The following is a 12,599-nucleotide window of genomic DNA, read 5'->3' as shown; positions in this document are numbered from 1 at the left end:
TCTTTTTGAGAGGTGACTATTGTGGGTCAAATATATTTATTAAGTGATTTACCGGAATTTTAGCGTATATGTCAGATAGGGCAAGGGCCTATACTAAGAGTAAAGAGCTCACTGCCTATCCAGTAGTAGAACACATTGGAGAGAGGAGTATCCACCCGCAACTATTATACTGATAGTGGGACCAGCACCTTAACATCTACGTAAGTAACCAAGCAGCAATCAAGTCCATAACCTCGTTTCCAACATCAGCTAGAAGAGCCTTTGGAAGCAGGACAGCAATGGATAGTGTCGCCAGGAACAAGCGACTTTAATTCTACTGAGTGCCACGTCATCAAGAAAGGTTAAAATGGAAAGCGGTAGGCCAAAAATGTGAAAAGTTTTGCTCATTTTTGAAATTAAGTGTTGTAAGAACTTGATTGAAATCAAAATTCAAGAATTCAGAATAGTTCTGAGAGATCGAGAAAACTGTAGGAAATATCAAAAAAAAATTATCAGGGAAACAATAAAGCATCTCTTGTGCACTTGCTTTGCATTAGCAAGGCATTGAGGGGCCAGGTATGAAAAACTTCGAACATTGAAACTCACGCCAAGCGCTGACATTCTAAATGATGGCTACTTCTCATGAGCTATGTAACGGCACTCCATCTGACATTTCTACCAGACTAACCTAACCTAGCCTATATTTTTTTCTATATAATATATTCATTTGCGTTAAGCTGGATTAGTTTCAAGTTATAATCTGCAAACTAATAAATTACTCATAATTTTTGTTTTACTCTTGAGTTAATCCTTTGATTATTAAATATGAAAATATATATGCAGCAAGTGTTTCATAAACAAATAAATAAATATATAAGTACCATAAATATGTATATATGAATATATAATAATTTTCGTGACTTACCAGGATTGTGTTGCCTCAAAAGCTGCGTTGAAAATTCCCAAAGCACCGAGTGAAAGCAGCGTATAAAATGAAAAAAAGAGTAAATTAGTACATTTATTTTTATAAAAGCTGACTTTGTAACTTATTAGGCCATAATAAACATCACTCAAACACACACACACAACCAAGCGTTTTTTCAGCACTGCTCCCTTCGTATTTCTTTACATAATTTACTTTTTGTGGCACAAATTTCATGCGGAAGTGAATAAAATTTGCTTGCTGACTCACCTTTGTAGCCTTAAATTCCAAGCTTAAATTCGCCTCAACATGCGCTGTTGTGAGACCGTTGAACAACACACCCAACAGCGGCAGCAATATCAGCATTTTCCTAAAACACAAGCAAAAACGGAAATTCCAGTGAAAAAATTGCAACCGTTATGTACAAATAAATGTGTGTGAGTGTGTGAGTGTGTTCGCATATAAATATAATGTGCAGCAATAAAAAATGTGTCTGTGTATGTCTGTCAGGTGGCGTGTGTGGCAAGCAGGTGAATCATTTAGTCGCCGCTTGTTATTGTGTCAGTGTTGGGCGAAAAGGGTCAAGCCAACCTTTGTGTTGCGCTCGTAAAATGTTATTTTTTTGCTAATGTCATGTCGGTGGGGTGTGAAAAAGTTAAACACATTTCTTCAATGGTTTTTGTTGCACATTTTTGTTTTTTGTTGCAATTTATTTATATTGTGTATTAAATTAAGGCAATTTTAGTGTCTGCCCAGGTGTATAAATGTGAGTGTATGTATGTGTGCGTGCGTTTTGACATTTTCAGACATTGAGTGAAAAAATTATTTATGGTGGAGTTGCCTATGTCTGTTATATTTGTTTGGAAAGAGCAGTTTTTATTGTCTGCATATATTTCCGAGGTCGTGACTGTTTTTTATTATCGGTCTTAATTTGTAAATTGGGTAGTCGAAAAAGTTTTTTCGTATTTTGTGTCATACCATATAGTGTTGGAAAGGTGAGAATTTAAGCTTCATTTGGCTAAAAAAAGGAAATTGAAAAAAAGTTGCAGCTTTTCAAAAATGAATTAAAATAATGAAGAAATTTTTGTACAAAAAAGGGAAGAATGCCACGCAAGCCTCCAATAAAATTTGTGAAGTTTACGGAGACGATGCTGAATCAGTTCGCGCAATCGAACCATTTTTGAAGCGAATGCTAACAGGAGATGAAAAGTGGATCAAATACGACAATAATGTGTGAAAAAGATCATGGTTCAAGTGTGGTGAAGCTCAACAACAGATCACAATTATTGGAAGGATTTTTTTTGTGAAGCGTATTGTAGTCTCGAAGCAACCGAAGTAAAAGTTTTTTAATGTATTTTTCAAGATTCTTGCTTTCAGTCTTAATGAAATTATCTGGTCTGACTTTACTGGTGGCTCTCGCTATATTCCAACTATGCTTCTAGCTAACTATTCTTATAATTAGCGAAACCTAGGTCCTAAGTAATGAAGTTGCTGGTCTCCTGTCAATACTGAAGATCTGGGACAACGTCCTCACTCTTTAGTTGTGAAGAGTCTTATCAAGTTCCTACAGTAATTCCTGTTGACTATAGTAATACTTTTAGTAGTGATAACGGAATCAATTTCCCGATTTTTTTTAAAACGAAGCATCATTTATTTATAAAAGCTCTGCTATGCTGACTGCTTTTAACAAATGTTGTATTTTCAAATTTAATCTTTTTCGCTTGAAAGGGTTTGTCTTGTTCGGGTTAACCCGTTTTTTAATCCAAAATTAATATATTTATTAAAAAGGAAAGCTTCACTAAAGGCCAGCACTGAAAACAAATTAAGATTTTAAACGCAAACAAGCGCCCAACAACCGCCATAATAATAAATGTGCAAAAATAAGAAATAAAAAATAATAAAAACAATAATAACGCTTATTATGATATTCTTTGACAGCTGCAACAAAAGTACTAAAACGCTTCGGCGCTTTTCTCTGCTGCCATAAAGCCCATTTGCCCTTTCTCGGTTGGCCTTTGTGCGGACTTTTCGACCTCGTTTTGTCATACTGACATTGCCTTTCAACTTTATTAAAGGGTTTTGCGTGCCTTTTTTCATCATGGCGCTGAAACATTTATTGGCCTCTACACTCTTGCAAGTTGGCATGTTGTTGGCAAAAGAAGAAGAAGACGAAGCAAGAATTCAATAGCGGAAGCAGAAGCTCAGGCACGCGTGAAAACCGAAAAAACATTAAAAGCATAAAAGGCATAATATGCGCAGGCTGCTCGTTTCCCAGCGCTGCTTTAAGTCATTTTGCAGAAATTTCATAAAAATATTCTCCTTGGTTTGGGCATCAATGCTTAACCGCAACATTACACATTCGCTGCCGATCGTTTTTTAAGTATGAAAATTCCACGCAACGCGAATTCCATAAACACACGCTTCATCCACAACATTGTTTTTGTAAGCGCTTACAGATATTTCCATTGTGAGCGAAAAAGGTTCTTTAAAGGAATTTAATATGCAATTTTTATTTAATTGTCTCGTGGAAAGCACTGCAAAAACAAGCATATATATATATATATGTGTGTGTTGAACGAAAATTAATTGAACCGTTATTGGCGTGGTATGGTCTGCAATGCATGAAGGACCACGTCCTGGTACTTTGGTTGTTAATTGCATATGAACACAGGCAGTAATTACATTTTCGATGTGAATGTGTTGGCTGGTCGATTGAGAGCTTTTACACACAACTGTGCATATGATATATATGCATATGTATATAAATAGGATCCGTCTGCGCAATAATAAAATAGTAATATTTTTTGGTCTATCAGCTGTTATGCGTAAAAGAGTTGCTGCAATCATTGGTTGGATGACGTGGAAAGTTCAGTGTGTAAACGGCATGCTTTGCTCATCCGCCATGTTACTCATACGCCCGGGTGTCCGGTTTGACATTTTGTAGTAGAGCTCTTTGTGGTGCACGTTGTTATTTTTCGTGGAAAATTTTTATAAAGCTTTGATTTAATATACATAATTGCTTATATTAATATAAATATCTTAGAAGCTTTTCACAAAGCTTTATGAGAGAGCAGAAATGGTGAAGCAATTCTTTTGTTTTTCTTCAAAAGTTGAAATTTACTTCTGAGTAAAGAAGAGAGAGGGAAATTAAGGGTTAGATCTTCGCGTTTTTAATACCTGGATTTAATTTAAGCTTAGGTTTTAATTGGCTTTGAGTTTAAAGTAGTAGTAAAAATAAGGGAAATGTCTTCAGTATGTCCGTGCTACAAAACACACATGAATTTCTAATGCGAATAGTAACAGGAGATAAAAAGTAGATCAAATACGACAATAATGTGAGAAAAAGATCATGGCCTAAACGTGGTGAAGCTCAACAAATGGTCGCAAAGCCAGGATTGACGCTTTGGAAGGTTATGCTGAGTGTTTGGTGGGGTTGGAAAGGAATTATCCACTAAGAGCTGCTCCAGCCTGGTCGAACGATTGATTGTACATTTTCCTGTCAACAACTGATGAGATTGAAGCGAGTAATCGAAAAATCGGCCGGAAGTGATCAACAGGAAAGCTTTCGTCTTCCATCAGGACAACGCTAGACCACACACATCTTTGATGACTCGGAAAAAACTGGCAGAGCTTGGCTGGGAAGTTTTGATGCTCTGACCTTGCACCATTGGACTATCATTTGTTTCGATCGATGCAGAACTCCTTTAATGGTGTAAAGTTGACTTCAAGAGAAACCTGTGAAGATTAGTTGTCGCAGTTTTTCGCCGAGAAACAAGAAAAGTTTTACACCGATGGCATAATGGCTCTAGCGGAAAAATGGCAAAAAGTGGTCGAACAAAATAGTACATATTTGGTTCATTAAAGTTAATTATAAATAAAAAAATAAGTTGAGGTTTCATTAGAAATACGAAAAGTCTTTTTTGACTACTCAATATTTCCATAATATAATTTCAAATACTGTCATTTTCCTGAAAAAAATTTGTTTCTGCTCCTCACTTCGAATGATCATTAGAAAGCTGAAACGAAAACTTTCAGAAGTGTTCTTTTTATACACTTTTTATATTCAATGTCTTTGTGTCTCAAACGCACTCTTAATATATATAGTCCCTTCAATAAATGCTCCACTCTGGTGCTCATTTAAATGCTATTGAGAGCATACTTCATCGACACGCACATTCATAATTAAGCGCAAAAGTACCAGCCAGAGTCCATATGTACAGTTGTCAATAAATAATTGCGCCGAGTTAACAAAGTATTTAAAAAATAATTACATGAAATGAACGTAGCCAACAAGCACTCAACACACACAAAAGCAAATGTTCACTGTTGTTGTTGATAACTGTTAAATTACAAGTCCACCTGCAGCAGCGCGTTAACGTCGTCATGTGAAATGAGTTTAACGAAAAAGTGCGCCGTAATTGTCAGTCTGTTGACGCAAATTACCGCAATTACTGCGCTCATAACAAATGCTTCACTCTTCGCGTGCAATTGTGGGGCTTTTGCCTTTCAGTGGCATTTATAAGGATCCTAAATATGGGCTTCCGCAAATTGTTTGGCGAACTTAAGCATATGACTTCATGAGCTGATGATTTGCGTTTATATATGAATTTGAAGTATGTGCTCGCATATACTTCTGTAATTTAATGTCTTGTCTATTATCTCATTGCAAAGGTGGTTGTTTGTAGCACCAGATTTTGGGAGAAGAATCCCATAATCAAATTGATCATATTGTGATAGACAAAATGCATTTTACGCGGTTTAAGAAGCGTTGAAAATTTGGTCATTGACCATAGCTCACTAGCTTCCTCAGTTTGCTCCTAACTGTAGGCAACATTTTTAATCTAACATTAGATTTTTAACATTTATCAGTAAATTCTTTTAATATTTATCAGAGATTTCCCATCTGCTATTTGAGGATTTTTACCTGTTTTATGTGCCTTTTAGCAAATCAGGCGTTAATTTAAAGACTCAAAGTGCTATTTCTGACTGCGCAAAGAGAATTTGTTAAAATAATAAAATAAATTAAATTCTGCAATTGAGTTTGACTGAGTCAGTCTACGTTTGGTACAAGTAATGCGAAAATAATGAAATAATGTAAACAAGGAATATGTGAATATGTGATTTGAAAAAGAATGTTTAAGAATTTCACTTTAAGGGGAAACCTGAGCGTGAAATTTTGAAAAACTAATAATTTCAAAATTTTAGAATAAATAGTTTCTTAATTTTTTTGAAAAATGTTGAAATTTTTTTTTAATTTTTTGAAAATTTCAAAAAAAATAATTAATTATTTTATTCTTTGAAAAATTTTTGAAAAATTAATTCTTTAAATATTTTTGAAAAATTAATTTTTTTGGAAAATTTTGAAAAAAATTATTATTTAAATTTTTGAAAAAATTATTTTTTAAAATTTTTTGAAAAGTTTTTGTTGAATATCTCAAATAGTTTTTGAGTTATAGCTTTCTAAAATGTAACCGGTAAGTTGAATCAGCTCCATCTGATGATCTTCAAATGAGCTTTTTTAGTAACAATTTTTGTCAAATTGGCTGGAGTCATTATTCAGAAAAAATTCCGACCACTATCATATGTTTTCTTTAGGTTCGAAAATTTCTTCATTCAATGGCGCACCAGTTTTTTGATCTGATCATGGATGTTAGGCTAAAAACTATCAAAATTTTGGGTAAGATTATAGTTTTTTACGCCTTCATTTTGCCAATTTTTGATTTTTTTCGACAACTGGTCATTACGAACAATAAAGAACAATGGAAAGAATGTTTTTAGGTTTCATCCTCGGAGAAGGCGCGAATCACTGCATCAATGTAACACCTTTCTTTTGGCCCCGGCGTTGATTGCGTGTAACTTGTTAAAGCATTAAATTTTTTTCAATAGAAAATGAATTGTGTGTTCCTAAATTAAAATTTTAAAACAATATGTATACTCTATATTTTTTTCAAAAAATATATAGACAAATTTGTGTGCTCCTTAGTTACTTTTTAAGTTCAACATTCCTTAAATTGTTAACACAATGTAAACACGTAAAAATTTTGGCAATCAAAGACCCGTCACATACAATTTGCATTCTCGCAAACAAAGAGGTTCAAATGCAAATGTGAAAACTACCGATACACATACAGTTGTATGTATTTTTTCATTAACTGAAATCACCACTAATTGCAGTTTAAAAAACTATAAACCATTTAAGGTAAACAAATTCCCTTTGTATGTGCATTCACTCAGCATTTTTTGCTGCCAGCACAATTCATTTCCTCCAACAAGTGCTCGCTCGCTTTGTGGGGTGCACCATTGCGGATGAGTGTTTTTTAATCAACTTGCCAGTGGAGCGTGCGGCACAGCTGCGCCAGTAAAGTTAATTGTTATCCACTACTATCATCGTTATGAGTGTTTACTCTTCCTTCCTTTTCCACTTTTTTCGAGTTTTTTAGCATGGAAAAATGTGGTAATTTTTATATGAGCTGCTCAGTATGGCTAGTGTTGTTGTTCTTATTGTTTAACCGCTATTATGTCTGTTTATTTGTGTGTGGCGAAGAATGCTTACGAACTATAATTACAACTCGGTGAATGGTTGTAGTTGTAATTGTCTGTCATTGTGAGCTGCTGCAGTGGCAACATCAATATTAACGCTTTTCATGTCTTGCTAAGCTCTTCAGCATATATTCAAGAAAGGCAACAACGGGAAATATAATATCGCTAGATATTTGTGTGAAGCTGTGCTGCAAAGGGAGACTTTGTTTATTGCTGTTTGCTGCGCTATTTAAAGCAAATGGCTTAGCGGCGCTTCAAATAGTTACATGTACACACACACACACACGTACAAAAACATATACATTCATAGTCGTTTTGCAAACAGTTATATTATACAACTATTTTCGCTTTTCTTCCTCTTCACTTGTTTACTTGGTTCCTTCTCATGCTCAGCGCTTTGTGGCTGTTGGCGTAATGAGTCGCCACTAGGCGTAGGTTGCCATCGAATGCCCCTTGACTTGCACTCCCCCGCCGCTGCTTTGCTTTGGTAATGTACTTTTTATATGCATTTTGTTTTTCTGTTTTTGTTTCTGTTTTGCCTCTAGTTTCATTGACTAATGGCTTGGCGACCAATGACAGCTGCTGTGGCCGCGAGGTTTTCGTTAGCGCACAGCCGCTTCCGGCACCGAGAGATGAAGTGAAAAAATATAATCACGCGCGACATGCAGATATTTGTCTAAAGGCTATGAAAAGACGCGCTTGTTCGACATGAAAACGAACCGAACTGCCGGGCTGAACTGCAATGAAAAGCTTTACAACATTAAATCTGGCATTAATGCCGTCGGCCATCTGCGCTGCTCACAGTCTTTAGCGTACATTCCCTCGCTGTCAATGTCTGTCGTGGTGACTCATTAAAATTAATGATTTTACGATTTCGAGCACGCTAAAAATTAATGCAATATACAGTATGTGTAAATATTCGCAAATAAATATATTGTGGGTCTGTAAGCAAATACCCAGTTAACAAACTCACGAAATGATTTGAAAATGTGTTATTGGAAAATGAGTGAATTTACAAATTTATAATGCAGCTTATAACAGATATTTTGCTCACGGCGATATTATCAAATGCTTGACTCTACAACTATAACTAAATAAAAGCTTTAAGGCTTGAAAATAATATTCCATGAATACATTTGATTGATAAATGCGTGCCAAACTTCAAACAGACTAATTCAATGTGGAGTCATTCAACATATGGTTCGGAAGAGCCTTGGTTCTCTACTCAAATGCTGTCATAAGACCTCTACTACTGTGATCAAATTGAAAGGTGAATTTTTAATTTTTACTTCGCCTGTTTTTCGAATTGGTAAATTTTTATTCCGAATGTTGGTAGTACTGTTAGTGACATCTATGGTATATTTCATGTCAAAATATTCATTAGCATTTGAGATACGCGTCGTTTTGTGAGGTTCTAAAAATTAATTCGATTTTTACTTTGTCTAATTTTATTGAACAAAGATGTGCGATAATGCACCATCTCATACTGCATTGGCTAGTCGTGATCATTTCGCCACATTTTCAACTAATATCGTTCCGCAACCACCGCATTCGCTTAACTTCTGGCTATTCAGCAAATTAAGATGACCACTCCGAGGACACCGTTTCGACTCAATTGAGGAAATAGAAGCTGGATCGAAGAAGGCGTGATGGCCATCACGACGGAGGATATTTCCAAGTGCTATGATGACTGGAAAATCACGACGGAGATGATATTTCGCACAAAGATTTTAGTATCAATGCCATTTGCACTAGATGGATGACTTATGGAAAAAAGTTTTTATTTCATTTGTCAATGTTTAACACAAAACACGAAAAAATCAAAAAATAAAAAAAGTTAAAATTTAAAAAAATTAGCAGTTCATAAAGTGGGGATCTCAAAAAAATTGGCACGTAACCATATTTACATACGATGTCAAACCTTCTAGCAATGTGAAACTGAAAATAAAAATTTTGTACTACTTTTCTTGACTGTTTGAAATTAAAAAAAAGGTAATTGAACATTATGGCTATGAATAGTTCCAAACATAGACAAGTCGAAAGAAAAAACTATCTAAAGCTTTCAGATAAATCAGTGTGGTAGGCCCCTAGAAATCGTGGGTATCCTTTTGAAAAAGACAGTGTCGAAAAATCGCGTTTATAATTTTAGTTTCGGTCGAACCAGTTTGAATGCCAGATCAGCCAAATACTTACATATCTCTCTGAGAACAATTTTAATATGGAAAAATTCTCTTATAGACATATTCATAAAGAATTAAGCTTTGAAAATATAAAAAGTTCTTTTTTCATTTCTAGTTTAGAATCTCCCTTAAACCTGGAGAGCGATCCTCCAAAAATAGCAATGCGATAAAGATAACGTATGCATAAAGATACGTATATTTTATTTCAGTGTTTGCTGGGTACAACCAAATCCACTCATACACACATCACACCCACCAATATACACATACACACTCTCACATTATACATTTGTTGCACAAATACACACATGCTTCCATAATACCCATAAGCAAAGCGAATTCAAGCAACTTGCTATGGTTGCTGTTGTTATTGTTGCACTTTTCCACACTTTGAGCGTAAATAATCGAATGATCATTAAAATACAAATTTCGAGCAAATAATTGCACACATACAGATGTAATTATACTTGCTTATATTTGTGCGATGTTTGATTACTGAAATCTAGATATTATTACAACAGCGCGTCTCTACTTTCAATGGCAAATAAATTGCTTTACTTGTTGCTCGGATACACTTGCGTTTGTGCGCAAGCCTCAATGTATTAATTACTTTTATTTGCATTGCTCTTCATATTATATTCGCCTAAGTATATCTAGCTGAGTAGTTGCTGAGCAGCATAATGTTAACGAAAGCAGCACTTGGCATATTAATATACACACTTAACCCACACTATGTACTATATGTACACTATGTATCACTGTCTTTAAGGCACTCCATTCTACAACAGTTGCACACTTGATGCACTTTCCTTAATTACTTTTTGATTACAGTTTTGTAACATAAATTCACAAATGCATGTAATTTATGTGTGATTACATAATATTCGCACTTGCCGATGCTTGTTGCATATTTATGTTTAGGTATTTATGTGTTTATGCAAACAATTTAATTCGTATAAATGACTTCAGTCATATAACATATTGTTGATATTTATTTCCTACATTTGCTTATGGTGTATTTGGCTACTAATTTAGTGGAACTTTTGCATATAAGTAATGTTAAGAATCGTATCTTAAATGATCAATGAATTCTTAGTAAGCAATAAAATTAGACTTGGAAAGGAAATCTTTAGTGGATTGAGGAAGGATGTTGACTCTTTAAGCGAAATTTGATTTCCATCCAAACTCCTTTCAAGTTGCTCTAAGATGTGAGGGGCTTACTGAAGCGAAGCTTCTTCCGTTTGCAAAGTTTAGCGACATTGATGCCATAAATATCACTGTGTAAATGAATTAAGTTTCCCTCAAAATACAGCCTTTCGGGCATGAAAACGGCACACTCTGAGTAATATGTACCGCCATACACCAGGATCAAGAATACACCACACTTGGGAACAAATTGGAAAACATCATTGCTGTATATCGATCGGCATGATATCGCAACCCTTTTCCATCCGATAGCGATCAAGCGCGCTTCATATTTTCAATTCTACACGGTGCCATGTCAAGCGATCTTGCGCGCTGGGATTTGAGACCCATCTCGGCACACTCTGATCACTCAACGGTCCGGGTTGCGACTTACATCCACTACTCTCCGTATGCCGCCATCGTCTCCAAATATAAATTTATATTTTTTATAATTACCATTTATAATAAACCTTAAATTCAATTAATGTAGACATTAAATACATATGAAATACAAATTATTCAACCGCCGGCACCGGTTCAAATTGTTTCTAAGATATGTCTAGTCTGGGTTATGATTCAACAAACCTAGTTATGAATAAGAAACTTCAACTCTTACTATAAAAATAAGTTTAACAAAGAGATTGTTGGATTCCTCGTTCCCATGGGAATCTCGGCTACAGAATTACAGACAATGTTACAGAAGTATTTTAGAGAGTTTTTGAGTTGAACAAAGCATTCAATGAAGGTCATGAAGTCATCGAAATCTGGCCTCATTCGATTCGCTGATCCATTCATTGGAACAGTTAAAGAAACAGTAAGAACCTCAACTCTTACGTATATTTTATGGATCGACTCAACATGTTTTGGTTAATGTTGCGGTGTTTGTTTGAGTTAAGGCTGAATACTTGACTCTTTAGCGAAAGCGATGTGGAGTACAATTCGGAAAAGAGATGTGCGACAATCATTCTTGAAACGTTTCATTGCTGGTAATAAGAGTGGGTTTATGAATATCACGTCAAAACTATCCAACAATCTAGCGAATAGAAAAACCAACTCAAAGTCGGTCAAAAATAAAAAAAAAGTGATGATTATCGTTTTCCTTGACTAACGTGGTAAGTATCACCATGAGCTCGGTCACACGGTCACTATGAGCTTGGTGGTTTGGTTCTTTTGTTTTTGATTATATGGTACTATACTTAGCATTAGCAGAGTTAAAACCATGCAGATAAAAAGAAAGCGATTATTTACCTTTCCTGCACACCAAAAATAAACTCTAGCGAATGTTAGCACAAACTACGACGAGTAATAATCGTTCATGTTGAAAAGTGTACCGTTAGATTACGTTACAAAACATTTTCTGAGTCCAAAAGACTATTTTAGGTGCTACTCCACAAAAATATACACCAATAAGTCAAAAAAACTAGTTTTTCAATGGATAAATCGGTTCTCAAAAACAAAATAAATTAAAATTTCCCGAAAGAGGAGCCTTTTCAGCTAAGAACACAATCGAATTTTTGAGACTTTGGCTTTCGAAGTGTCATGATCACTAACTTTCATTTTCGAGGTTAAATTACCAAAAAGCCCCTGACGCCCCGCAGGAGCGACGTTTATGGAAGTTAATAAGATAACGGAGAAAGTTTGCTTTACAAATATTCCCCCTAGAAACAACATGTTTCCTTGTGGATTTCAATAAACTTCACTACTTGAGGAATCCACTTTAAAATTAAAGAATTTTTTTCGATATTTGCGCTTTCCTCTTAAGCTAATATATTTGACTCCCTTCTTGACTTCGA

At 35.1% G+C, this 12,599-nt stretch overlaps 1 protein-coding gene and 1 long non-coding RNA gene across 9 annotated transcripts in view; one reads left to right on the top strand and one right to left on the bottom strand.

Moving 5' to 3' along the window:
- LOC126762465 (uncharacterized) overlaps nt 1-12,599 on the top strand; it is a 290,496-nt gene that overhangs the window by 123,157 nt on the left and 154,740 nt on the right. The gene's annotated exons all lie outside the window — the stretch shown is intronic.
- Nucleotides 1-12,599, bottom strand: part of LOC126762456 (uncharacterized) — a 132,562-nt gene that overhangs the window by 38,405 nt on the left and 81,558 nt on the right. For all 8 annotated transcript variants that reach the window (XM_050479198.1, XM_050479205.1, XM_050479199.1 and 5 more), the window contains 2 exons: nt 1,172-1,271; nt 905-926 (listed from right to left, as the gene is read on the bottom strand). In XM_050479198.1, coding sequence (XP_050335155.1) covers nt 905-926; nt 1,172-1,267 — 118 coding nt within the window. In that variant the 5' untranslated portion in view covers nt 1,268-1,271. The remainder of the gene's footprint in view (nt 1-904; nt 927-1,171; nt 1,272-12,599) is intronic.

The sequence above is a fragment of the Bactrocera neohumeralis genome, chromosome 6 (assembly GCF_024586455.1).
Source record: "Bactrocera neohumeralis isolate Rockhampton chromosome 6, APGP_CSIRO_Bneo_wtdbg2-racon-allhic-juicebox.fasta_v2, whole genome shotgun sequence".
Lineage (NCBI taxonomy): Eukaryota > Metazoa > Arthropoda > Insecta > Diptera > Tephritidae > Bactrocera > Bactrocera neohumeralis.
The sequence above is the reverse complement of the archived record's forward strand: the minus strand, read 5'-3'. Positions and strand labels throughout refer to the sequence as shown.